The sequence below is a fragment of the Hyaena hyaena genome, unplaced genomic scaffold (assembly GCF_003009895.1).
Source record: "Hyaena hyaena isolate Hyena2069 unplaced genomic scaffold, ASM300989v1 scaffold_682, whole genome shotgun sequence".
Lineage (NCBI taxonomy): Eukaryota > Metazoa > Chordata > Mammalia > Carnivora > Hyaenidae > Hyaena > Hyaena hyaena.
In genome coordinates this window covers 830503-858060 of record NW_024081315.1, presented here as the reverse complement: position 1 = coordinate 858060, position 27558 = coordinate 830503, and the positions used below count along the sequence as shown (strand labels likewise).

The 27558-nt window shown below is 48.8% G+C and overlaps 2 protein-coding genes and 1 long non-coding RNA gene across 4 annotated transcripts in view; 2 read left to right on the top strand and 1 right to left on the bottom strand.

Annotated features, from left to right (window-relative positions):
* The window catches only part of PTK2B (protein tyrosine kinase 2 beta), a 131660-nt gene extending 121853 nt beyond the window's left edge, over nucleotides 1-9807 (top strand). For both annotated transcript variants that reach the window (XM_039217356.1, XM_039217355.1), the window contains 7 exons: nucleotides 2945-3091; nucleotides 3311-3346; nucleotides 3711-3735; nucleotides 5632-5678; nucleotides 6359-6496; nucleotides 6724-6804; nucleotides 8719-9807. In XM_039217356.1, the coding sequence (XP_039073287.1) occupies nucleotides 2945-3091; nucleotides 3311-3346; nucleotides 3711-3735; nucleotides 5632-5678; nucleotides 6359-6496; nucleotides 6724-6804; nucleotides 8719-8934 (690 nt within the window). In that variant the 3' untranslated portion in view covers nucleotides 8935-9807. The remainder of the gene's footprint in view (nucleotides 1-2944; nucleotides 3092-3310; nucleotides 3347-3710; nucleotides 3736-5631; nucleotides 5679-6358; nucleotides 6497-6723; nucleotides 6805-8718) is intronic.
* A 1813-nt stretch (nucleotides 9808-11620) lies between these two features.
* CHRNA2 (cholinergic receptor nicotinic alpha 2 subunit) lies at nucleotides 11621-21148 on the bottom strand. Its single transcript, XM_039217357.1, has 6 exons — nucleotides 21040-21148; nucleotides 19733-19884; nucleotides 19304-19348; nucleotides 17747-17856; nucleotides 12943-13957; nucleotides 11621-11746 (listed from the first exon to the last, which is right to left on the bottom strand). Exons 1-6 carry the CDS (start codon nucleotides 21146-21148, stop codon nucleotides 11621-11623), a joined length of 1557 nt encoding a protein of 518 aa, XP_039073288.1.
* LOC120220291 lies at nucleotides 14616-18815 on the top strand. The gene is made up of 2 exons (XR_005525530.1): nucleotides 14616-14698; nucleotides 18442-18815. It is a non-coding gene; the product is annotated as an uncharacterized LOC120220291 (long non-coding RNA).
* Nucleotides 21149-27558: the final 6410 nt, after the last annotated feature.

Here is a 27558-nt window from a genome sequence, read left to right as displayed (position 1 = left end):
AGATGGTGATCAGGCTTGGGGCATCCTAGCTATTTGAGTGCTGGGAACTTTTTTTTTTTTAATGTTTTATTTATTTCTGAGAGAGAGACAGCATGAACAGGGGAGAGTCAGAGAGAGAGGGAGACACAGAATCTGAAGCAGGCTCCAGGCTCTGAGCTAGCTGTCAGCACAGAGCCCAATGCGGCACTTGAACCCACGAACCATGAGATCATGACCTGAGCCGAAGTCGGCCGCTTAACCAACTGAGCCACCCAGGCGCCCGAGGAACTTTCTTTTAATGCTTACAAAACTATACAGTCCTTTCTTGACTACTAATTTCTTCTACCAATATTTAGTCTCTCTCAGTCTGGCCTAGTCTTACCTTAAGATTCCTAGCTTAATATTCAAAATATTTTACACTTAGTTCCTGTGTTACTATTTGCCAATAGCCTGGGGCAGTCATACCATTCTGTTTGTAGATATTGACATTTAACAGCAGGTATTTATAGCCTTCAAATACACTCATTTTTGAGCATCAGCCTCTGAAATAAATCTTACTTATTTTATCAATTCTATGATTATAAAATGCTCTTATGTCCTAAAACTTGTCTTCCTAAAATAAGGTATAAATCAATAGCCTTCAGGTGAGGTGATCTTGCCTCAGAGGGGACATTGGAGATGTCTGGAGACATTTTTATTACAACTGGGAAGATGCTTAAGGTATCTAGTATGTGGAACTGCTGCTGAGTATCCTACAGTTTACAGGAAATCTCTCTCAATAAAGAATTATCTTGAGGTACCTAGATGGCTCAGTCAGTTAAGTATCCAACTCTTGATTTTGGCTCAGGTCATGATCCCAGGATCATGGGATCAAGCTTCACATCAGGCTCTGTTCTGAGGATGAAGCCTTCTTAAGATTCTCTCTCCCTCTGCCCCTCTACCTTCCCCCACTCTGCTCCTCTATTTCTCTCTCTCCCTCTACCATCCAAGACCTTGTCCCCTACCTCTCTTTCTCTCTCTCCTTTCTCTCTCTCTCTTTCTCTCTGCCTCTCCTCCTCCTCCCGCTAAAATTAAAAAAAAATTATATGGCCCTAAATGTTAATGGTATTGAGATTGAGAAAATCCCGTCTAACTAATGCTTACTTCACCCTATGAGAACAGGGACATTACATATTTTACTATCACTGCCCTCCCGCACTCAGCTCTATGTCTGCCACATAGTGTTGCCTAATAAGTAGTTGTTGAATAGATTAACAAACAAAGACTATTTCAGCAAGAATTGCAACTTGCAGCAGGGTGGGGGTGAGGGTGGAGAAGTCTTGTTAGAAATTGAGAGCTGTGATTGAAGCTCAGTGAGCACTAGGAAACAAATCATTTGAAACTGTGTTGTTATATTCAGTCATTTTAGAGGGTTTGGTTAGGAAAATCTTTTTTAGAGGCTTGGCAGAGATTATGGCTTACTAAAGTAGATAGAGAATAATTTTTAGCAATTTATGCAAGTGACTTGTATATAAAATGGCCACTTTAAAAGCAATGATCTGAAGAGGCTGCTGGTCTGAATGCCATAGAAAGGTCCTGCCCCTGACAAAGGACTCCTTGGGCTTTATGCAATTGAAAAAATGACATATAGCACTCATGAGTCCAGAAGGCCAAGGTGATCATGTACAGCAGAAAAAATAAAAAGTTTGAAGGAACTGAGCAGATAATGATGTAAATGAACTCTGGGGAAGATTGAGGGAAAAGAAGTACTAAGAAAACATGTAACACCTCCTGTTTAAAATGGCTTTTCTTAAGTTTATTTATTTATTTTTAGACCAAGACAGCATTAGCAGAGAGAGGGCAGAGAGAGGGAGAGATAATCTCAAGGGAAAGAGGGAGAGAGACAATCAGAAACCTTGAGATCATGACCTGAGCCAAAACCAAGAGTCGCTTAACTGACTGAGCCACCAAGGTGCCCCTGTACTACCTTCTGTTTAAGAAATATCAGGTAAAACTATTGTTCCAAAGCCCTTTAAATGAGTTGAAATGAGGATTCAATTAATGAAGCTAGGGAAAGGAAGCATTTATTACATATCTATAGATCCATATTTCTTTAAATTTTGTCCTCCACTTTTTTTTAGCTCATACATTTGGTTAAATAATTCAAGCTACTAGCTTAAAAATAGAGTACATTTTTGGGGCACCTGGGCAGCTCAGTCAGTTGAGCGTCCAACTCTTGATTTTGACTCAGGTCATGATCTCACAGTTCATGAGATCAAGCTTCTCTGAGTAGGGCTCTGCACTGATAGCTTGGAGCCTGTTTGGGATTCTCTCTCTCTCCCTCTCTCTCTCATTCTCTCTCTGCCCCCCAACTCTGTCTCTCCTTCTCTCTCAAAATAAATAAATAAGTAAATAAATAAATGCTTAAAAAATAAAAAATTATAAAGGGTATGTTTTCATAAAAAGGCGCAGTCACAGAGGCACATGCCGCTGCCCCTTCCCTCAGCCTGTACCCTGTGTAGACAGCTTTGTAGCCACAGCACAGGGTCCCAGAGCTTCCAGACCCACCCACTGCCACAGTGTTTGGGTGACGATAAGCACCCAAGCCTTTCCGGAAGGCTGGCTTTACATTTTTTAATTTCGTAAGTGACAGCAACCATGACAAATGCCAGCTGAGACAATAATATTAGGGGAGTAGTTTGAAAATAAAATTGTATTAGCAGATCGAGTAATTGTTTAACTACAATGCACGTTCAGTGCTGTGCTCTCGGGTTTGATGTTACATTGCCACAGGGGCATTGCTCGAGGTTGACAGATCCAATAACTGTGTGCATATTATGGCTGCGGATGTAAGAACTTTCCAGCGAGAAAGCAGCTGGCAAGGCCAAGGCTTTGTGGTTCCCACAGGCTCTTCCGAGGGTTGCCCTTCCTGGGTCTGGGCATGCGACTCACTGGGTCCTCTCCTTTCTCCCCGCTGACCTCTCAGGAGGAGGACTTCATCCGACCCAGCAGCCGAGAAGAGGCGCAGCAGCTATGGGAGGCCGAGAGGCTCAAGATGAGGCAGATCCTGGACAAGCAGAAGAAGCAGATGGTGGAAGATTACCAGTGGCTGAGGCAGGAGGAGAAATCCTTGGTGAGAAGCCACTGAGCTGTGGGTGGGAGGGACCCCTGTTCCCACAGTGCTGCTGAGCACGTTTTGATAAAGGTGCTTGGATGGGAGCCATGTCCACACCACCGTGTCCATCTGTGTCTTCTTGTCTCCCTGAACGATGAGAGTGAATGCTCTCCATGCATCCTTGGGATGGTGAGTTGTAGAATCCTAAGCTGTTTGTTTTGGTTTCCTCCTCTGCAGGACCCCATGGTGTACATGAACGATAAGTCCCCACTGGTAAGTCACCGGGAGAGGTCTCTGCCTTACAGTGAAGGCCTGGGAAGGCACTGGAGACAGCGGGACCACAGCCCTGCGCCCCCTGCCTGCCCTTCCCTTTTTGCCTCTCATCTTGGGAGTCCGACTTCTTCCATTACTTGGATCTCCACGAACCTCCATTCTTGAGCTCCCCTTTGATCTACACCCACAGTGCATTCTTCCTCTGCCATAGGGCCCCTCAGCCTCTGAAACAAGAGCTCCCTGGTGTCCTCCTGCAGCTTTGACTTCCCAGTGCACAGCTGAGGGGGTGGGGAACAGGTCAAGGTGGGGGGATGGGGTGTCCCCAGGGCCGCAATGGTGACACATTCTCTCTTCTCCCTTCCAGACCCCAGAGAAGGAGGCCGGCTACAGTAAGTATCCTCACCCTTCCTTATGGCAGGAACTCCTGCTTGGCATCCTGTGTGGAGCCTGCATTTCCCACTGCAGTGTGGCCCACTGCAGACAGCAGCAAAGGCTGCTTACCATTTTAAAAAAACGCTGCCTGTTTCAGTTCAGAGTGTGCAGAGTGGGCCCGTCTGGGATTTGATATTTTGTCTCTGCTCCATCTACTGCCCCCACTCTCTCCCTGCTCAAGCCTGTTTTCATCTCCCTCTGTGGCCAGGGTCCTCAGCCCTCATTTCAGTGTATCTCCTTCTGCATTTATCTGGATGTGTCAGCCTTTCTTCCTATCTCCCCCTCCCTCTGCTGGAGGCTTGTCTGTGAAGGATAGTAAAGTAGCTCCACCTGCCTCTCCCAGATGATGCCTATCTTCTCTAGGCTCCTAGGTTTCAAGAGAGAGAGAGGGCCTCAGGGATGGAAGAGAGAGGGCAGGGGTAGCTAAGCCAACAGGACTTTCTGCTGCTGAAGGGGGCGGGGTTGGTCAGGAACACTCAGCAGTGAGCCAGGCTCATCATCCTTGTCCTAAGGAGGGTGATGCAGATGATCATGGTGATGGTGATGATGACAATGATAGCAACCAGTGACAATGACAACAGTCACAGGAAACTTAACACTAGCCAAGCACAGGCCCATGTTGCTTGCAAATGTTAGCTCTAACCTCACAGCAACTCTATCAGATAGGCATGACTAATCGTTATGTGGGTGTGCTGGGCTGGCTCAGTTGCTTAAGTGGCTGACTTTTTAATATTTATTTATTTATTTATTTATTTATTTATTTATTTATTTTGAGAGAGAGAGAGAGAGAAAGCAGGGGAGGGACAGAGAAAGGGAGAGAGAATCCCAAGAAGCACAGAGCCTGACATGGGGCTCAAACTCATACAGTGTGAGATCCTGACCAGAGCTCAGACCAAGAGTTGGACGCTTAACCAGCTGAGCCACCCAGGTACCCCAAGCATCCAACTCTCAAGAACAGCTCAGGTCATGATCTTGCAGTTTGTGAGATGGAGCCCCACATCAGGCTCTGCTCAGGCAGCGCAGAGCCTGCTTGGGATTCTCTCCCTCTCTCTTTCTCTGCCCCTCCCCCACTCACGCTCTCTCTCACTCTCAAAAAACATAAATAAATAAACATTTAGAAATAATCATTACACTCATTTTACAAAGGACAAGAAACTGAAGCATAGAAAGGTCAACTAACTTATCCAAAGCCACACAGCTAGTAATGAGCAGACCTCAGATTTAAGCCCAGGCCGTCTGGCCCCAGGGTCCCTTCTGAGCTAACCCTCCTATTTAACAGATAAAAACTAAGGCCCATGGCATGCAAGTGAGCTGCCCCTGGCCCTGCAGCTCTTGGTGGCAGAAGGGATAGTAGAATGATGTCTTTGCTTTTCAAAGTGCAGAGTGCATTGTGTGGTTCTTCTGCCATTTCACTTCCTTGAACCCCAAATGCTCAAAGCAAGCCATTAGGGAATCCTCACAAATCTATCCCAGCAGCTGCTCTGGCACTAGGTCAGGGGCTTCACAGCCGCTGTACTTCACAGAGTGGGGTTTCTTCCCTGTGACCGTCAAGGCCAGAGTGTGTGCTGTTCCTTAGGGGCCAGTATGTGTCCAGTGGGAGCTGGGATGTCTGTGCAATGACTCCATCTCCACTGCAACTTTGGCTTTTTCTTTCTATAAAATGGACTGTGGTGTTTGACTATGGGAGGACCAGGGGGACCAGAGCTTATTTTCCCAGCCACCTTCCTGGGAACATCTTCGGGCTGTTTCCTCATAGCAGAGGAGAGGAGGTTGGCTTAGTTGTCAGCATGTACGAAGGGAAGGGCCAGAGTGCTGAGACCTTCCCTTACACTCACTTTCCCTCCCCCTTGCAGCGGAGTTCACGGGCCCCCCACAGAAGCCACCACGGCTGGGTGCACAGGTACGTGTTGGCTCTGCCGAAGCTGATAATGAGTTTGAATCAGACCTCCACAAGATGCAAGGCCATAGACTATGAAGACTTCAGGAACAATAGAGCCCTGCATCCTCATGTAGCTGAGGCCCAGAGCAAAGAAGTATCTTGTCTAAGGGCACACAGCTAACTCATGAAAAAACAAGGGGAAGCCTAGTTTCCTTGTCTCCTGTGCTCCCTCCCTGATGTGCAGGAAAGCTCACTGGCCCGCCCCTAGGAGCAGGAAGTGTGGGCCCCCTTCCTCCCCCAAGCTGCCCCCTTGGCTTCCCGCACCCACATTGTTCTTACTGTAGCTTGAAACAGGTGCTAGTGTTCCTTACTCTAAAACAGTCGCTGTGAGCCTTGGCTGTCCATTAGAATCATCCAAGATTGAGAACCACCTGGTCCCAAATCCAGGTGATGGTTTAGTTGGTCCAGTGTGAGACCAGCCAGCGGTATTCTTTTAAGACTCCCTGGCAGACTCTGATCTGAGAATCACTGAGAGCAGAAGGAAGGGGATGCATCCCCAGGACAGGGCATTATTATGTCAAAGAATCTTTTCAAATTGGGCTGGTGGCTATGTTGGCAGCAATAGTGTCTGCCCAAGAAAGAATAGCAGTGTCCTCCAGACTCATGACCCTCCCCTCTGGCCACTTGCTTTGCCTCTCCAGTCCATCCAGCCCACAGCCAACCTGGACAGGACCGACGACCTGGTGTACCTCAATGTCATGGAACTAGTGCGGGCTGTGCTGGATCTCAAGAACGAGCTCTGTCAGCTGCCTCCTGAGGGCTATGTGGTGGTGGTGAAGGTGAGAGCCGTGTACATGGCAGATGGAGGCTGCTTGTTCTGGCCCTGGGGGTAAGGGTGGTGGTATGGAGTAGGTGACTCTCCCTGAAAGACTCCCTTTAGCACAAGGTGGTCAGATGCCAGGTAGACGTGGAGGGCAGGTACCAGCCCAGGAGGGCTCTTCCCCAGGGAAACACAGCTTTCTCAATGAGCAAGAGGTGACGGTCACCCTACCCCCCTCTCTCGCAGAACGTGGGCCTGACCCTGCGGAAGCTTATTGGGAGTGTGGATGATCTCCTGCCCTCCTTGCCACCATCCTCCCGTACAGAGGTGAGTGTCCTCATCCCAGACCGTATCCTCAGCTGTGCTTCACACAGGAGACTCAGAAGGACCATGTGGGCTGCAGGCTGCCTCATTTCCATCTGCAGGGCCTTCCGCACATGGCATGTGGTTCTGACAACAGATCTGAGCAGGACCATTAGGGGGCTGAGTTCACACCCAGGGACCCAACCAGGCTCCTAGGGGGGTCTCCTAGTTTAAGTCTTAGAGAGTTGTGGTAATTTTGCACGAGGGTATGCAAAATTCCCTTCCCCATTTTCCTTCCCCTTTTTCATTCTGGTGATCTTTTAATCACCCACCATATAATGCTAAAGTGAACATATCATCAAAATAGCAAAATAGTTATGGTTTCTTTGGTTGGTCATTTAAATAATTTCCTTTGTTTTTTAAAAGTGAGAAACAATTACTGAAAACCAAAATGAAAATCTTGGTTCTCTAGACTGTGCCTGGGGTGGCCAGAATAATAGCTCTCTAAAGGTGTCCACAGCCTAATCCTCAGAACTGTAACTATGCTACCTTACCTGGCAAAAGGGATTTTGTAGGTGTGAATAAGTTAAGGATATAAAGGGGTGCCTGGGAGGCTCAGTTGGTTAAACGTCTGACTCTTGATTTCAGCTCAGGTCATGATCTCACAGTTCATGGGTTTGAGCCCTGTATTGGGCTCTGTGCTGACAGCACGGAGCCTGCTTGGGATTCTGTGTCCCCTTCTCTCTCTGCCCCTCCCTCGCCCTCTCACTTTCAAAAATAAATAAAGAAAAACATTAAAAAAAACTTTTTAAAAAAAAGTTAAAGGTCTTGAGATGGAGATATTATGCTGCATTATCCAAGTAGGTGCAGTGCAGGTCCTTATAAGAGGGTTGGCAGAAGCAGACGTCTACAAGAGTCAGAGAAGGAGCTGGGATGACAGAAGCGTAGATTGGAATAATTGCTGGAAAGATCCACAAGCCAAGGAAGGAAGCAGTCTTTAGAAGCTGAAAAAGACAGGGAACAGATTCTCCCCTAGAGCCTGTAGAAGGGGCATAGCCCAGCTGTCCCCTTGACTTTGGCCCCATGGGGCCCTCCAGCCTTCTGACGTCCACAAGTATAAGAGACTAATCTGTATTGTTTTAAGCCACCCCATTTGTCATGGGTTATGGCCACAACCATAGGAAATTCAGAACATGGCGAAATGCCTAACAATAGCACCTCTCAACATGTGTTGGTTATCTGTCTGGAAGCCAGCCACAGAGCTCAGGAGAACCCCACGCCCCCTGCCAGGCTGTAGTTTGATTCACCATCTCCCACTGGTCAGCAGCACAGTCCCCACTACCTGTGACTGTTCAAGACAAGACAGCGCAGAACAGTTGGGTCATTTCCCGGCCTCCCTCTGGGTGGCGGCAGCAGCCCATAGAGGAGCCCAGCTGGAGCTGTCCCTTGTGATGGGAGAGCTCCTTACCCTCCCTATGATGGCTCAGTTTGTTCATTTCACTTGGTAAATACCTCTTGAGTGCAAAGTAGTGCTCAGTAGTGTGCTAGGCTCTGGGGCTATGGTGGTAAACAAAACCCTGCAGTTCATATCATGATCCCTGGTCTCTTGGTTTGATGGTAGACAGCTAACAAATGACTAAGGGCACTTGTCCCTTGACCATTCCCTCTAATCTTGGGCCAGCATGGAGGATGCTGCAGTGAAGGGAGGATCTGCAGGGATGCATCATACAGAGCTAGCACGATGTGGGCTGGGGACTGGGGCATCTGTAATATCTGTCCATGCCAACCTTAGATTCAGCCCATGCCTGGGTCAGACCTGCCTCCCAGAGAACTTCTGACTGCCAACACCAGAGGGGATATGCGTATGGCTTCCCCCTTCTCCAGGCTTAACCTTTGCAGCCCTCAGGCCCCCAGCCTCTCTGTGCATTTTTCTTACAGATTGAGGGGACCCAGAAGCTGCTCAACAAGGACCTGGCAGAGCTCATCAATAAGATGCGCCTGGCCCAGCAAAACGCTGTGACTTCCCTGAGTGAGGAGTGCAAGCGGCAGATGCTCACAGCCTCCCACACCCTGGCCGTGGACGCCAAGAACCTGCTTGATGCCGTAGACCAGGCCAAGGTTCTGGCCAATCTGGCCCACCCGCCTGCAGAGTGATGGAGGGTGGGCACCACCTGCCTGCATCTTCTGCCCCTGCCTGTAGTGTACCTCCCCTCCCCCTGGCCCTTGCCTTGCCTTCGGTCACGTGGGTCTTCTCAGGGGGAAGGCTGAGGGGAGCCCTCCCCTTGCCACTTTGCACGACCCCCTCTCCCCACCCCAACTCCCAGACTGTGCTGCTTAGGCTGCAGCTGGACACAGGGGACTCAGGGCTCTAGATGCCAGGGGGTGACAAAGAGGGCTCAGAGGGAGCGCTGCGGGTGCTAGTCACTCCCTTCTCACACCCACCTGCCCCACTGGGGGTGGGGGAGGCACACTGGCGCCCCTAGCGGCTACGATGGCTTTATGCATGGACATGGTGGGCCCAGTGGAACCAAGCTATTCCTTCTTTTTCTGCCCAAGGAGGTCCCCTGATGCCGAGTGACTTGGGAAGAGGTCTTCCTTTGGAGGTGGGCGGCTGGCGAGATGAGGGACGGGCCTGGCTCCCTTGTACAGTGTATATTGGAGTTTATTTAATGTGAGTGTGGTCTGGACTGACAGCCATGTGCCCCCCTGAGGGGGGCCTGGGACACAGTCCAGGCACAAGCTATTAGGAGTCTGGGCACAAAGACGCCGTGTTGGTAACACACCAAGCGTTGGGGAGAAGGGGAGAGATGAGGCCAACACAGGACTTGGACCACAATCTGCTCTCTTCCCTGTGCCCTTTCTCTCTCTTCCCTGACTCTGCCCCTTCCTTCTCTCCCCCTTTTCTTACTGCTCCTTTTCTTCCCCCCCCCTCCTTTCCCCACTCCTCCCTTGTGTTTGTGCAGGATACTCTTTTACCTTCTTTCTATTTGACTTGTGGATGAATTAAAATTGTACCATTTGCTTTGTGGTTTGATTGTTTTGTTTGCTTGACCTGCTCTTTGTAGGGAGGGGCACATTGGCCTCGGGCCACAGCCCTGGAGGAAATCGTTTGTGCTCTGTTGGGCGCAGCTCCAAAGCCGATATCAGGTTGGAGCATGGAGGGGTGCATGGTGACGGCAGGGCCTGGAGTCAGGTGCGTGCTCCAGCCCCTCCACCCCTGCTCCTGACCGGAGAGTGACTTTCCAGTGGGGACCCAGGGCAGCCCCTCCAGGGCCACATGAGGACCACCAGTAGCAGTCTCCCGGCTGGTGCAAACAACTGGGGCCCCAGCAGTGCTTGAGTGGTCCTGCGGATGCTGAGGAGGTGGTCCCACAGCTGAAAGAGCAGCGGCCTCAGCCTTATTTCATCTCTTTACTCACATGGGATGGGAGATGGACTAGCATGAGGGGACATCACTGCACAGGAGATCAGGTCTGGGAGAGCCAGGAGGGAGGAGAAGGGAGGCTGGGAGGCTGCTAAGAGGAGCCAGAAACCAGAAGGGTCACCAAGTCTTGGGAAGAACTGAGGAGTGGGAGGCTGGGCTGAGGTGTTGCAGGTTTCCTCTGTGTCTGTCAGGGAGAGGTGAGTTGGGGGTTGGAAAGAGGGTACCCCAGAGGCCAAGGGGGAGCTGGATGTTCGCCCTGCTCAGCTTCCTCTCTGGGGTCCCCATGATTTTTGGGGATCCCGGTGTCTGCATCTGTCAGCTGCTGAGGTTCTGCCACCCAGGGGCTGGACAGGCAGGGGTGAGGCCTGATCTTGGGGCAGGAGCTCCTCCACATTCCAGCATGTGGCTGAGGGCTGAGGATAGCCAGATTCCAAGGTGTAGGTGTTCCGTGGGTATACAGAGCTGCTTAGAAGCCACTGCAGGGCTTCAGGAAGGACCAGGAGGCCAGGCTGTGAAAGGGAAGCAGACCTGCAGCTTCTGCTTCTACACAGCAGTCTCGAGGTGCAAAGTTATCCAGCTCATTCCTGTCAGTCACTGTGAGCAAAGATCTCAAGTACCGAGCACCAGGTGCCCTGTAGAGGGGTGGGAAGAGCAAGCTGCGAGCTTGAGTTGAGTCAAGAATGGCTCAGGATAGCTTCCTGGTTTGTCAACATGCATTCAAAGCCAGATGGCACCCCCACAGACAGGGACTCTCAGTGCTGCCAAATGTCCTGGGGCCAGCTGGCACTGTCCTGGGGCCAGCTGGTATTTGTAGCAGGGGGTGTGGCTAAAGGTGAGGAGAAGCCAGGGGTTCAAATAAGCTTCCAGGAAAGTGCGATGGCCCAGCTACCTGCATCCAACCACAATCCCTCCACCACCCAGAGGGTCTATCCTGTACCTCCACTGGTGGCCCGCCTTCCCCCTTTCTCTCCTTTACCATGCTACTGTTAGACCTGCAGGAAAGACTCTGAACTTCTTTTTCTCCATGGCTCAAAGACACCCTAACCTGCCTTTCCAACCTCGAATCCAACACGTTCACAGCCCTTCCATCCCCTTCCATCCCCCCTCTCCCTTCTTCCCCATGTACCCATCCTTTGAGGTCTGTGCCTCTCCCCCTCAGGTCATTGCTTGGTCCTCCTGGTACTCAGTGTCTTTGTGACTCCTGCAGGAGAATCTTATCTGGCTTCATACCATCACCACCATGCTGTAACCCTCTTCAAAGCAAGTTCCTTATTTCCTAGTGTAGGCCAGTGTAGGAACTCCACAGAGAGGCACGTGCAGGCAGATGGTGTTGACTCCAAAGGTGTTCTCTAGAGGGGACAGCGATTAAAGATGGTCAAGCAGTGCCCCCTTCGGGCCAAAGCAAGGAACAGTAAATTAGATCATTCCAGCCAGTAATGGAGGAAGAAAGAGTCCAGTGGTCCCCAGGAAGCAGACGATGATAAACAACCAGAGGAATATCCTATCAATGACCATGGCCACATACTTCCAGTCTTCCTTCACCTGCAGGCAGAAAAGGACTCACTGTGACAGAGGCCAGGCCTTGGGAGAGGGAATTGTCCCACCCATTCACAGCCCTGTAGCGATGACACTAGGGGCAACAGTGGCCCCACTGAGACCACTGGGAAGCTAAGGTTGTCTGAAGACTCAAGCCTCTGCTAGTGATCCTCATCCTATCTTGCCATTATGACCTCACCCAGGGCCTTCCTGTAGACTCTTAAGTTCCAGTTAAGGGAGGCTAGAGGTTCTAGAAGCACCAAGGGGCATCGGCCTTCTCAGGGGGCCTGCTGTGATTTAAAGTCAACCTTCAGCAGCTACAAAATGGTGAAGACTTTGTTGCCCCAACATTGCCTCCCACCCAATTGCCCCACCCACTGTAGGAGATGTAGAGGAGGAGGTAAGCAAGGGTAAGTGTAGCCCAGAAAAGAGGGGTAGGGCATGGGGGGGTGGGGCTTCGTGGAATTTGGGCTCACAAACCAAGCAAGCTGTTCTGGATTTCTACCTGCTCCCAGATTAGATAGATGATCATTAATTTTTCTTATCTACTCAACAAAGCCACCCACTAATAACTTCTTGGGCTTTCATCCTTCCCTAAATTGATAAGAAGTCTGCGATTCTGATCAGTGGCCAGCTGACCTAATAATGTTGGGTACGGAAGGGGCCAGGGAGGGGAACCCACCTAGTATGACCCAGGTTCCTCAGGGTTTGTAGGTAAATGATGAGTTCCACAAAATGCCCAGAGCCCACAAACAAAGAGAATGAGGAGGAAACCCTGATGGACAAAGGAAGAAGGCTGACCAAGCAGCAGCATGATTTATCATCTCCTGATGATAGTCCCTTAGCCTCCCTCTGCCCCCTTCCCTCACCAACTATAGGGTAATGGTGACAAAGGTTGGCCTGAGAATGGCACAGGGAATTTCAGCATCTGAGGTCCCTCCCTTTCTTGCCTGATGTCCCCCAGTGAATCTTAGCTGGAACATTCTTGGTTGCTGTTCTGCCACCTGCCAATTAGTGTCTTAAGAGTTTCTAGCTAGAAGCTGTTTATCAGTCTAGTCCAGACTCCCAAGGGCCACACTGTGAGAAGTGGGTCCTCATGAAGGAGACTAGGTGACCCAAACTAACACCTTGAGATGAGATGGTTCCCTACCAGGCTGGTAAAATCACTGAGGGGAAGAGCCCCTCTCCCGGCCCCAACTCACCGAAGAGTCAGCATCCTCAGATCGCAGGTGGTCAGCAATATAGTGCACACCTTCAAGTGCCTTCTGTATACGAGGTGACAGCAGAAGCCCACCCTCCTTCAACTGGACCTCCACACTGGGCCCTGAGGCCCCTTGATGTAGACCACCATGGCTATGGAGGACACCCATGGAGGGGGATGAATGAGCTGCCCACCCCCATCTGTCTTCCTCCTCCTCTGCCTCCTCTCTCTCCTCTGCATCCATGTTGGTCTCCAGCCAGTAATGAGAGAAACTGGGCTTCCGGACTGGGAGCTCATGGGGTTCCAAGGCAGGCACAGGCCGTTTCATCAGAAGCCACCGGGGCACACAGCCCAGAAAGGCCACCCGTACCCAGTGGGGCATAGTGTGAGTGCTGGGGGAGCGGTGGTGGACATTTAGGACAAAGACTGTGATGACGATGGAGAGTGTGACAAAGATCATGGTAAAGAGCAGGTACTCGCCGATGAGCGGGATGACCAGGGAGGTGGAGGGGATGATGTCTGTGATGAGCAGGAGGAAGACGGTGAGCGAGAGCAGCACGGAGATGCAGAGCGTGATCTTCTCTCCACAGTCAGAGGGCAGATAGAAGACGAGCACGGTGAGGCAGGAGATGAGCAGGCAGGGGATGATGAGGTTGATGGTGTAGAAGAGGGGCAGGCGCCGGATGACGAAGTAGTAGGTGACGTCAGGGTAAATCTCGGCACAGCAGTCATACTTCTTGGAGTTATAGGTGCCCGTGGCATTGATGATGGCCCACTCGCCGCTCTCCCAGTAGTCCTTCAGGTCCACTGTCTGCTCCATCTGCTCCAGGTCGATCTTGGCCTTGTCATACGTCCAGGAGCCGAACTTCATCTTGCAGTTCTGCTGGTCGAAGGGGAAGAAGGTGACGTCGATGCTGCAGGAGCTCTTGTAGATGGCCGGGGGCACCCAGTGCACGGTGCCCGTGGAGAAGAGGTGGGCCTTGGTCATGTGGGTCACCGCAAACTCCCCATCTGCACTGGGGACAGGAGAGAAGTTGGAGGACCCGGCACAGCCCACCTGCCCAAGCCAGGCTGCTCCAGACAGTCAACAGCAAGGGACCCCAAGAGTAGAGCCAACCTGGCCAAGTTGTGGGGACTCATGTGTGTGAGACTCTCCCAGCACACAGACACTCAGAGCGACCCGAGTTGTCTTTCAAACACTATCTTTTTAATTACAAATGTGGGAATTTTGAAGAATATAGGAAAATACCAAGAATTTTAGGGGCACCTGGGTGGCTCAGTTGGTGGCTCAGTCTCACTCTTGATCTCGGCTCAGGTCATGATCTCACGGTTCATGGGTGAGATCTCAAGGTTCATGGAGCCTTCTTGGGACTCTCTCTCTCTCTCTCTCTTTTCCCCTCTTTACCTTTCCCCTGCTAGTGTGGGAGACACAAATGCATGTGCGCACTCTCTTTCTCAAGATAAGTAAATAAACATTTAAAAAAAGAATGTTAAAAATAACTACATTAACATTTGGATGTTATGTATATCATATATGTTTGATTGACATACAGATCATGTATATAATTTTTTACATGTTTATAAACCTATGGGGAATATAGTCTCATTGTCTGTTAATATTCATTTAATATTTTAGGGTGATTATTTATATTTCCTCCCCCCCCAGCAGATGGTGAGCAGGGCCCTCATCTGGGATCTCATCTTCTCTACCTGGGGTCCTTAGTTCCTTGCTTAGAAGAGACCCAGCACCTTTGCTGGTGAGGAAAGATACTTCCTTGACTCCATCCATTTACTGTGCATTTCTGCCTGAACCTCATCCAGTAGGGCCCATACAGGAGCTGTGGGGGATGGAATGTGAGACGCAGGCCTGCCCTTAAGGAACCTCGGGGAAATGAGATGCAGCCCTACACACCTACACCACAAGGGAGGTAGTTTGGCAACAGCACTTCAAGGACAGTCCAAGTACTCCCCAAGACACTTTGGGGGTGGGGGTGGGGACGGGCAGACCTCCCCGAGTGAGCAGGGTCACCCTGAAAGCTTCCAGTGGGACTGACAGAGAGATGGGGTGGAAAGCCTACCTGCGGAGCCTGGTGGAGAATGATGAAGAGGAGGGGAAAGACAGAATGCACAGTGTGCACTCAGGCTTGGGGGGCAGGGCATAAGAAGGGCTGGTGGAAGGGGTGCCTGGGTGGCACAGTCGGTTGAGTTTCTGACTTTGGCTCATGTCATGATCTCACGGTTCATGGGTTCGAGTCCCACAACAGGCTCTGTGCTGACAGCTCAGATCCTGGAGCCTGCTTTGGATTCTATGTCTCCCTCTCTCTCTGCTCCTCCCCTGTTCTTTCTCCCTCACTCTTTCTCAAAAACAAACAAAACAATTTTTTGTAAAGAAGGGGTGGTGGGAGATGATGCTTGTGGTGTCATCGGGCTAGGCATCCAAGGACTCACAAAGGCTCTGGAAACACTGGAAGAACAAATGACCATTCACTGGGGACTTCCTGACAGCTTGAGTCCCTGATTCCCCGGGGAGGGGGAGAGGAGAGGTGGTACAGTGGGTTCTATACTCGAGCATTTAAGGAGCTTTCCTTCTCCTTGCAATTCCCTATGATGCAAGGGAACAAGAATTATACATGGGAAGACAGCCTTCTTTCCCATGGAGAAATTCCAGACCAGAGAATGGAAAGTGGGATTGGAAACAGGAACTGTGATAGTAACAAATATCAGGGCAAACTTTAATTTTTTTAAAGGCATCTTTGTCACCACACAGAATTACCACTAGATGGCAACATGTGCCCCACAAAGATACAGACAAGGGTTCCGTGAGTCCAGTGACAGCAAACACTAGGCACCCATGGTATTAGACCTTCCAGAAATCCGTGCTGAATGTGTGTTCACAGACATTCAGCGCTTTGGATCTCACCAGGACTGGGTGGTGTAAAGGAATCATTGTCATTCCCCTTTGACCTATCTGAAGACACCAAGACTCCAAAAGTGGATCTGTCTCCCTTTGTTTTATTGCTTAAAAATAGCTTTTCCAAATTCAGGTCAAATTCTTGGCTGAGCAACTTCTAACAACATTTAATATGCTGTCTTGTCCTGACATTTTCCAAAGGACTGGGGCCAGGGCAGGAGAGTTAACGATGTACAATGTTCTCCAAAATTATTTGACAACAGGACTACTTCTCAGACCTTTCTATATCTAGAACTATTAGAACTAGTGCCCCTTAGAGCCCCACTTTAGAAAACACTGTTAGACAAGCATAATGCCAAACATCTTTTAAGTTTTGATTTCTATAGAACAGTTTTGTTTAATTTTTTCTAACATTTATTTATTTCTGAAAGAGAGAGAGGAGAGAGACAAAACAAGTGGGGGAGTGGTGGAGAGAGAGGGAGACACAGAATCTGAAGCAGGCTCCAGGTTCTGAGCTGTCAGCATGGAGCCCGACATGGGGCTCGAACCCACGAACTGTAAGATCATGACCTGAGCCAAAGTTGGACACTCAACCAACTGAGCCACCCAGGCACCCCTAGAACAGTTTTTTTTTTTTTAATGTTTATTCATTTTGAAAAAGAGAGTGTGAAAGGGGGAAGGGTAGAGAGAGAGGAAGACAGAGGATCAGAAGCAGGCTCTGTGCTGACAGCAGAGACTCTGATGCAGGGCTTGAGCCCACGAATCGTGAGATCATGACCTGAGCCCAAGTCAGACACTCAACTGATGGAGCCACTCAGACGTCCCTTAAGTTTTGATTTCTTTTTTTTTTTTAAATGTTTTATTTATTTCTAGGAGAGAGAGAGAGAGAGACAGTTGTGAGCAGGGGAGGGTCAGAGAGAGAGGGAGTGACAGACTCTGAAACAGTCTCCAGGCTCTGAGCTGGCAGTCAGCACAGAGCCCGACGCAGGGCCCGAACCCACGAACCGTGAGATCGTGACCTAAGCAAAAGTCTGATGCTTAACCGACTAAGCCACCCAGGCGCCCCATTAAGTTTTGATTTCTTAATGAAGAATTACCTGACAGTGAACACACAGATGAAAGTATAGATCTCTATATCTTCTTTAAAAAAAATTGTGGGGGTGCCTGGGTGACTCAGTTGAGCGTCTGACTTCAGCTCAGGTCATGATTTCCACATTGTGAGTTTGAGTCGAGCTCTGTGCTGAAGATGCAGAACCTGCTTGGGATTCTCTCTCTCTCTCTCTCTCTCTCTCTCTCTGCCCCTCCCCCACTCTCTCTCTCTCTCGAAATTAACAAAAATTTAAAACACTGAAACAAAATTGCATTGTTGGTGTTCAATGGGGCTCTCTTTAGACTTCCCTTGGCCTTTATCTTCTTGTCATTATGCTCAAAGACAGCTCCTTTTTGGTCTTGAATTCAAGGCAACTATCAATAATATGAGTTTTTTAAAATACCATACCAAGTTTGCTCTCTTGATGGTGTTCCCCCAGGGATGCTGCTTACCTGTTCCAACAGTATGGCCATCCTGCAAACCAAGCCATTGTTTTCAGAGCCTGTACCAGCCACAGTTTGCAAATACTGCCCAGTGTTGGCAAATCGTGCCCCCCCACCCCTCCAGCACAGCACCATGCACTGATTTAGAGTGAGATGTACACTTAGTACGTTTGGGTATCTGAGTGAGAGAACACAAGGAAAGAAATACAGGAACCAAGAAGAAGCATGGAGTTGAGAGCAAAGCAGGAGCTGAGAGGAAAGCAAGGAAGCAGAGTTACATGCAGGTACCTCACATGTCCGACCAGGCCAAGCCTCACTTTCCCCGCCCCTCCCAGGGCCTCCAAGATCCCCGGCTTCCTACTTGTTGTAGAGGACAATGTCGGGGATCCAGATCATCTCCGAAGGGACACGCAGGGATGTGATGTTGCCGAAGTCGGCCGGGTTCCAGTGCAGCTTGTAATCATTCCACTCCTGTCCGTGGGGGGCAGAGGGGGATGGTGTCATGTCACCAGCACCGTCCAGGGAGCTGCCTGGGGCATACCTAGGCAGCCTGGGGACATCCCAGCAGCTGGCTTCGGGAGTGCCCCAAGCACCTCTCCTAACCCCACAGAAGGGAAAGGACTGGAAGGCTGGGACAGGCCTCGGGGAGGGCTATTGGTCTTAGACTGGGCTCCCACTTGTATCTCTGAACCTGTTCTAGGAGGTGCCTGGGTGGTTCAATTGGTTGAGTGTCTAACTTCGGCTCAGGTCATGATCTTACAGTTCATGGGTTCGAGCCCCATGTCGGGCTCCGTGCTGACAGCTCAAAGCCTGGAGCCTGCTTCAGATTCTGTGTCTCCCTCTCTCTCCCCCACTCCCCCACTTGTGTTTTGTCTGTCTCTCTCTTTCAGAAATAAATAAATGTTAGAAAAAATTACTTCAGGGCCTGGGGAAGGGCCAGGCAGAGTATGAGGGGGTGAAGAGGAAAGGAATATATTCAGGCTCCAATAAAGCCTGTGCCCCCAAGTTCTGCCCCCAAGGATGGTACATCAAAAAAGGCCACACATTCTATTCCAGGATTGATGCAGGCCAGTTTCCAGACCTCAAGACGCCAGCAGCTTCATTTCCTATCTCTTCGGACCCTTGCTCTGAGGTATCTGAACCACCAGGTGAGGCATTCGACTCCTCTGCAGGAGAGAACTCATGGAGAGACCCTGACTATGCCTGAAGAGGAAGAAGGGCCCAGTGGGCACAGCTTCCAGAACTTTTCAGAGCCTTCCAGACACCCCTCCTAAGGAAAGGACATGAGTAATGCTATCTTAAACGCCACCCCCGCCCCCCAGAGCAGACCACAGCTTAAACAGCACCTAGTAACACCAGTAGTAGCCATACAAAGCAGAAAAATCACCCAAACTCCTGACCATAAAACTATGAGATATGACAAGTGTTAATTGAACCATTAAACTGTGCAGTAGTTTGTTAGGCAGCCTAGATGTGGAACACCCAGCATTCTCCCACAGAAGGAGCCTGGAGTTCAGACTTGAGCACACCCGCCCCCTCCCCTTTTCTAGCGCAGTTGTACTCAGCTTCAGGCTTTCCTCGGGTGTAAAATGGGCAGAATGAAACCTCCTTTGGGTTTTCAGCAACAACTCAATAAGCTAATCTGCAAACAATAGTGGGGACGTAGGAAATGCCGACTCCCAGAATGGGGATGACTAGGGTCTTGTAAGTGACATTCTCAGGTACTGGACTTGAAATCTCGGAGCACAGCCCCTACGAGAAGCAGTCTGCAATTGGATGGCTTTGGGAATGTCTCAAGTGGTAACTCTTGGGTGAAACAGGAATTAGAGTCCCACTGATAGTGAGAGAGTCCTGGGTGGGCCTGGGGTCAGTGGGCTCCCTCCCCTATTCTCACCCCAACCAGGAGAGAGGATCTCACCTGCTTTAGCCAGACGTTGGTGGTCATCATTTGATTCTTCTCATCCTGACCGGTAGAGAGAATAAGAACAGTAGAGTAATGGAACCAGCTCCCCAAAACAGGGTGGAGTGGGATGGGCTGATGCAGGCTCCCTACTCCCCAGAAGAATCTCTTACGTGACACCCCAAGCCCAACACAATTTGCCATCCCCTCCTGATGCTGTCACCCTTATCAGATTTTTCAGGATCACACCAGCCACTTGGGTCCTCTGGGACTTTGTGTCGAGTGGAACAAGGAGGGCACCTAGAAAACCCACTGCTGCCAATCAGTGTCCTCTCAGGAGAGGCCGTGGGGCTGGGAGAGTGGGAAGGAGAGATGAAGGCCCCTGGGAAGGGGACCTGTAGCCTGGGGGCTGATACCAAGAGAGAGAAGAATAGGGGACAGGCGTACCACATCGATGAGCTGAGCAATGGACAGCCCAAAGCGCACGATCACCACATCCGAGGTGTTGGGCACTGGCCGTGCCCAGCGGTTGTAGCCCCTAAAGAGGTGTTTGAAGAGTTGGTCCTCAGCTTGGGTATGAGAGGCTTGCTGTGCTGACCCTATGGACAGGAAGGAAGAGTGGAGTCCCGAGGAGTCCATGGTGGTGGGTGCATGGGTCCCTCTCCTATCAGATCAGAGCCACTCAACCTCTGTTTCCTCATCTGTAAAATAGGGACTCTATCCAGAGTCTGGCTCAAAACATTGTTAAGGATTAAACAAAATAGTGTGAAGTAAAGTTTAACAAAGCAACCAGCTCAAAGGGGCGCCTGGGTGGCTCAGCTGGTTAAGCCTCTGACTTTCAATTTCAACTCAAGTTTAGGGGATTGAGCCCCACGTTGGGCTCTGCACTGAGAACATGGAGCCTGCCTGGGATTCTCTCTCTCCCTCTCTCTCCTTCTCTGCCTCCCCTCCTCAAAATAAATAAATAAACTTAAAGAAATGTCAGTTACTCTGTGACTATTAGATAAGAAGGCATGGAAATAAGTGCTGGACAAGGAGGAAGAGGCACAGGAATGGGGAAGAAGTCAGACCTGCAGACAAGATGAAGCCTAGACCTGAGGAGCCCCAAGGTGCAGCAATATGGGGGAGATATCTAATTGGTGCAGAGCAAGCTGCAGGGAGAAGGGCTTCACACATCTCAGAGATCCTTTCATTCCCATGTACCTGTCAACAAACCACTAACACTAACCACAAAATCCTCTGTCACTTCAGGCATGCCCTCCATTTTTGCTCAAGCCACTGGCATTTGCTCCTTCTTATCAACTAGGCAAAGTGTTCCAAAATTGTGGATGGAATCTCTCGTGTTTGTTTTCACCATGGTCTGCAAACAGCTTCACTCTTCAAGGTTCTGGTGCCTGAGCAAGCCAAGATTCTTGCGCTAAAATCCAGGAAAGTACATCAGTAACCATAGTTGCCATGTACTGAGTGCTTACTGTGTCCCACGTGCTAGTCGCAGGCTTGCATTTCATGTGATCCTCACAACAGCCCAGGACAGTTCGCAGATGAAGAACTCTGACCTTCGGGAGATTCAAGGTGACACAGCAGCTCCCAACATGAAAGCTGTGAGTGCCCTGCCACCTTCCCACTGTGGGAATGAGCTACTCAAGTGCTCTGTAGCATTAGCAGCTGCTGTGAGCCCACCTGCAGGAGTCTCCTCCATGCAACATGGAAGCCTACAGGTGCGACATGATGTCCTCGTGATTACCCCCACTCACCTGCTGGCATCAGAAGGAGACACCACAGACCGAGCTTCATCATGGACAGGACTGCAGAGACGGAAGGGCCCATGGCTTCAGAGGACAGAGTTGGGCTTCCTCTGGACATCAGAAGGAGGGCAGGCCAGGGCTTTGCTGTGGGCTGAGGCTCAGACCTGCTTCCCCAGTTGTACAGCCTCCAGTTGCTGGTGTGGTAGAACTTTTTTGGACACCACACAACCCTTCTCACTGTAGAACCTGAGCAAGCCAGGGGAAGGGGTTTAGGGTCCTCTGTCCTCGACATAGGTGTGCCTTGATTCCTCACACTTCACAGAGCTGCAAAACGTGAGCAAACAGGCTTCCCAGGAGTAGAGGGCGCTTGGGCTCTCCCTGGCTTAACTGAGGATCTAACACATTCTTCTCTCTCTGGCCATCAACCAGCTATTCTAGCCTAAGATAAACCCTGACCCACTGGACAGAGGAGGGTGCAAGATAAGACTGGACTCCCCATTGTTATGGCCTCTGTGTTGCATCTGTAAAATGGGGATAATCGCACAAGGCGGTCAATGGAAGAACTTGGGTGCTATTCACAATAGTCAAAATATGAAAGCACCCAAATATCAATGAGGTGATGAAGAAATACATAAGAGGTGGAATGTTTGTACCATGGAAGGATGTGTTGACCTGCTACAGCATAGATGGATCTTGAAAACATGGGAAGTGAAAGATGCCAGGCACACAAAACTACACATTATATGATCCTATGTATATGAAATATCCAGAATGGGTAAATCTGTGGAGATGGAGAGCAGATTAACTGTTTTGGTGGGGGGCTGGAGGGGAAGGGAGAAGAGGGAGTGACTGCTAATGGTACAGGGTTTCTTTTTGGGATGATCAAAATATTCTACAATTAGGGGCGCCTGAGTGGCTCAGTTGGTTAAGCGTCTGACTCTTGATTTCAGCTCAGGTCATGATCTCAAGTTTTGTGATATCAAGCCTCCAGTCAATCTCCAAGCTGACAGTGTGGAGCCTGTTTGCAGTTCTCTCTCTCTCTCTCTCTCTCTCTATTTCTCTCTCTCTCTCTCTCTCTATTTCTCTCTCTCTCTCAAAATAAATAAATAAACATTAAAAAATGGTCCCAGTAGTGAGAAAGACACTGATGTCAAAGATGTGAGTGACGTGTTGGATATTTCATAACAAAGGGAGTTGGGGAAAAGCTGTATTTTTAAGTTAATGTATTAATATATATAGTAGGTGATTTAAAATGTTTGTTACTGGAAAAATTAAATATTACCCTAAAAAGTTTCCATATTCAAATTAACGCTTTCATCTTCTTCTTCTTCTTCTTTTTTTTAAACCACCCTTCTTATTGGCAGAATAGGGTGGTCTAATTGTTCAGGCACATGTTACATGTGTCAAATGCTGACTCTGTCTGGCACCAGCTGTGTCCTTGGGACTAGGTGCAGATAATGGGCATGGGGTTTCCCTTTGGGATGATGAGAATGTTCTAGAACTCGATTGTGGTGATGTTTACACAACATTTGAGTGTCACTAATGGTAAATTTTATGTCATGTATATTTTACCCCCATTTAAAAAGGAAAAAGAATACGAGTGAAAGGGATTTTAAAATGCAACCCCAAGTACATCCTCTTTTGCCTGCTCCATTCTCATCCGCCAGGCTACTCTATCCCTTCTCATGAAGAAGTGATCCCATCACTGATGTTCCATCTCTCCTGAAGCCTGTCATCCCTGCCTGCCCTCCTGGAGTTCGCGAATGTGGCTCTGAGTCCTGGCCACCACACTCCCTGACACAGGACTTGGGCAGGGCACTCAATCCCTCTGAGATTATCCAATGTGAGGATAGCACAGTCTCTGTCTGCCTACCCCTCAGAACGGGTGCAGGGAGGGAACACACGGGATCACGCCCACTACAGCTCCTGAGAAATGCAGGGGGCTGAGTAGGAGAAGCAGCTGCTATGGTCATCAGGGCACAAAGAGCCACAGTCTTGTGCATTGATGGCTTGTGTCAACTTGGAGGGAGAGAGTGTGCGGGAGGGGTTTCATGTGAATTTCAGTGTGTTGGCAGTTCTGAAATATCTGTATTATAATAGGCTTTCCCAGAGTGTGTTAGGGGACAGAAAGCCCTCCTGTATTGATTTTCTTGGGTTTCAACTCAAAAACTTATTAGAAATTGACAATTACATTTGTCTCCCGCTACCTCAGGAGAATATGGCCTCAAACACCAGCCGCCCTTACACCTCATCCTTGCCCCAGGTTTCCTCACATAGCAGTCCTACCTCAGTCAGTTCTTGGATCCTTTCTGGCCCCTCAAAATCCCAGAGGGCAGATGGAAAAGGCTGGCAGTCCTCTGAAGGTGGTTTCTCTGAAACATCTAATGAGTATTAAGAAAACAGTGCACAGCTCTCCCAGTGGGGTAGGGATGGGGGGTTCTCCAGGATCCAAGTGGGGTGGAGCAAGGGATCCTGGCAATGGAAAAATGGGAAGCTTCCTCCATAGATAGCTCCCCTAACACAAACTCCTTCTGAAGCCGCTTCTGTCCAAACCACAAATTCTGGAGCCTAATTATCAGGAGCTCTGTAATGGGAATGCAGCTTTATATATACACGAACTAACATCTCGCTGCACATCCTGCATAACATTTGCGAGATGCCTGCCCCAGCTTGTGCACCAATTTATAGCTCCTGAGGCACAGATGAACTGCAGCCGCTGGGTCTGGGGGCTGAGACCCTTGCAGTTGCAGAGGTCTGCCTCCTGGAGGCTTCCCTACAGCAGACCCAAGCAGAAGAAAGTTATTATTAACAATACTGTAGACTGAATGTTTGTGTTGCCCTCCTCCACCAAATTCATAGCTTGAAGCCCTAACCCCCAGTGTGATGGTGTTAGGAGGTGGGGGTCTTTGGGTGGTGATTAGGTCATGAGGGTAGAGTACTCATGAATAGAATCAGTGTTTTTATCAAGGAGATTGGAGAGTGCTCCCTCTCCCCTTCCACCATGTGAAGACTCAGCAAGGAGGCACATCTATGAACCAGGAACCAGGCATCCATCAAACACCAAATCTGCCAGCACCTTGACCTTGGACTGTCCAGCCTCCAGAATTCGGCACATCTATGAACCAGGAACCAGGCATCCATCAAACACCAAATCTGCCAGCACCTTGACCTTGGACTGTCCAGCCTCCAGAATTCTGAGAGATAAATGTCTCTTCTTTATTTATACCACCCAGTCTCTGGGATTTTTGTTATAGAAGCCCTGGGGGACCAAGACGACCAAATTGCTCTTTTCTAATCTTTTTTTTTCTCTGTACATACACATCACCTGTGTTATCTCTGGGTGCAGAAATTAGAGGCAGTTTTTACTTCTTTTTGTCACATTGTTATATTTTCCAAATTTCTTACCATAAAGATGTATTAGCTACTAAATATTATAAAGTATGTTTAATTGGATGCTGACATCTGTTGGGTGTTTTGCATGCCCTCCCCATCTCATGGCAGGGTGGAGGGTAGCTGCTCTCACCTCACCCAATAGGTGTCAATTTAAGACTCCATTCCTCCATCTAAATGGAGTGCAAGTCATCAAAGTCAACTGTAAAAAAGGTGGAAGCAATTGGAATGTGGACAAATAGATAAACAAATGTGGTGCACACGTCCAGTGCCATATTATTTAGCCTTGAAAAGGAAGAAAAATCTCACACATCTACAGACAAAGAAGAACCCTGGAGACATTGGCCTAAGTGACATAAGCCAAACAGCAAAGGACAAATATTGTATGATGCCATGATTTGACCACCTAGAGTAATCAAATTTAGAGAGTCAGGATGGGGACTGCCAGGGGCTGGGAAGAGGGGGGAGGGGAGAGTTAGTGTTTGATAGGGACAGACTTTCAGCAGGGTAATACGTGAAGTTCTGGAGATGGACGGTGGTGATGGCTGCACAGCACCATGAATGGACTTGATGTCACTGATCTCTACACTTAAAAATGGTTAAAACAGTAAATGATGTATGTTTTGATACAATAAAAAAATACTTGGGGATAAACTGGTAATATATACTCAAAACTCATCCCCCAAAATGTCAGCTATGAAAAAAATACTTGGGGAGAAACTGGTAATAAATACTCAAAACTCATCTCCCCAAAATGTCAGCCATGGGAATCACCTTATGGCTGAGACAAAAGAGAGATCAGGAAATAGATAGTAGCACTGAACTCCTCACATGGGCTCCAAAGTTGAGACAAAAGAAGACAGTGGCTGGAGTGCCTGGGTGGCTCAGTTGGTTGAGTGTCCAACTTTGGCTCAGGTCGTGATCTTAGTCTGTGAGTTCAAGCTCCCTGTAAGGCTCTGTCCTGACAGCTAAGAGCCTGGAGCCTGATTCATATTCTGTGTCTCCTTTCTCTCTGCCCCTGCCCTGCTCATTCTCTCTCTCTCTCTGTTTCTCTCTCTGTCTCTCAAAAACAAAATAAACATTAAAAAAAAAACTTGATAGGGCTTTGGAAGAGAAGCAGAAGTCACTTCTGTGAGTTTCTTGCAGATGGGGACTGTGTCTCATTTGCCTGTTATCTCAGCCCCAAGCACAGCCCTTGAAACAGGGGTTTGCTTGTGTGTTACAGGTATATAAGGTCACTGTAATTGGTGCCTAGGAGTGGAAGAGTGCTCAGGAAGAGTCTATGAGGCAGACCCAGGCTTAGTTTAGGGAGCAAAATGACATAGGACTCTTGTTCCCATAATCTGATTATTTATTCTTTCCTTTACTTATTCATCTTTCCACTTCCTCTTCCATCATGGGGCCAACAATGTGCCCGGCATTAGGAACCAAGAATTGAGAATGTCTGACCCTGAGGAGGACACAGTAGAGAAGAAAGGATGGAAGAAAAGTTGTAGACTCTCCTCTGCTCATCCACCCTTGCTGTGAGGCATGACTTTGTTCATTTAGTCCCATTGGTTTCAAAGCCATGCAGAGAGACCCCAAGTCCCCAGAAGTGTCCCTTTTGAGCTTTTTACAACTCCTCAAACCAGGAAGTTCTTCCCTGAGTCTGATGTCAGGTAAGAATCTGAGAGACAAGAGACACTTGAGATGAGCTGAGTTGATTTTAGAGATCCTGGCATTGCCCAACTAAGACAGATATTATCAACATCCAGGGGAAACTGCAGAACACGTGGCCTTTTCAGTCTTCCTGCAGTCATTCAAAACCTGACAATCACAGCACTCCTTTTCTGGTTCCTTTTCTCTTTTTCATCCTCCACCCTGGATGTCTTAAGATTCTTATATATCTTGTGCCTCCCTAATTGACCTGGAACATCAGCGGCAAATTATAACCTGACACCATCTCTACCATCTAAAAGTTTCATTTGTTTGTTAAAATGAAGAGGAGCTATAAAATTAAATTGCTTTTCTCCACCAGGACATAGCTTCACTATGGAATCTTCACCAGGAAGATTCACTGCTTTGTTTTCAGTTAGCTGTGAGAAAACAGGGCGGGGCAAAGGCAGGGAGAGAGGATGCCAGGGTCCCCTTTGATGTTAATACCTAGATCTTTCTAACAACAATCTACAAAACTTGTGTAGTTTTAAGGTTTACAAGGCACTTTCACACTTTTACTTCATTTGGGTCTCATGTAACCCCTCGGAGGGGGAGGGGAAGAGATTTTATTATCTCTTTTGTGTAAATAAAAGAAATATTGATGCTCAGAAAAGATTTGCTCAAGGATGCATAGTTCAAAATCGATACAGTTGGGATTCAAATTCAGGTCTTCAGCTTCTTTTTTTTTTTTTAAGTTTATTTATTTTGAAAGAGAGAGAGAGAGAGAGAGAGAGCAGGGGAAAGGCAGAGAAAGAGAGAAAGTGCCAAGCAGGCTCCACACCATCAGCATGGAACCCAACATGGGGCTCAAACCCCCAATGAACTCTCATGGTTCATCCATAAGATCATGACCTGAGCCAAAACCAAGAGTCAGGCATTTAACTAAGCAAGCCACTCAGGAGTCCCTCGGGTCTTCAACTTCTAAATTATAATGTGGTAAAGTGTTACCCAGTGCCACTAACTAGAAGGGCAATTTGTATGGACAACTGAGCCCATACTTCCATGTATTCTACATATCCTAGCACTACTGACTAACAGGACTGAGGTCAGTGGCAGATGGGCCGTGAGAAGGAAAGATGTCCCACCCCAAATCCTGGTTCACCTGGATCCAGGGTTCTAGGAGTTTCCTCTATATGCAGATTCACTCACTCCCCATTCCAACCCATACCATGGCCAAAATTCCCAAAGCTATGACCCATTTCACCTTTCAGTCCAGTGCACTAAATAAAAGATTTCCTCCCTCCCATTAGTGACAATAGGAGAAAAAGAAATAGAAATCCAGGCATGCTGAAATTATATTATATAAAGAACTAACCAGACATGTGCTGGACTCTATGAAAGATGTGCAAATAGAAGTCAATTGATCCTAGAAGATATGTTCCTACGAGATGCCTCAAATTTGCATCCTTTGTAATTAGTCCACAATAGTAATCTCATTAATTT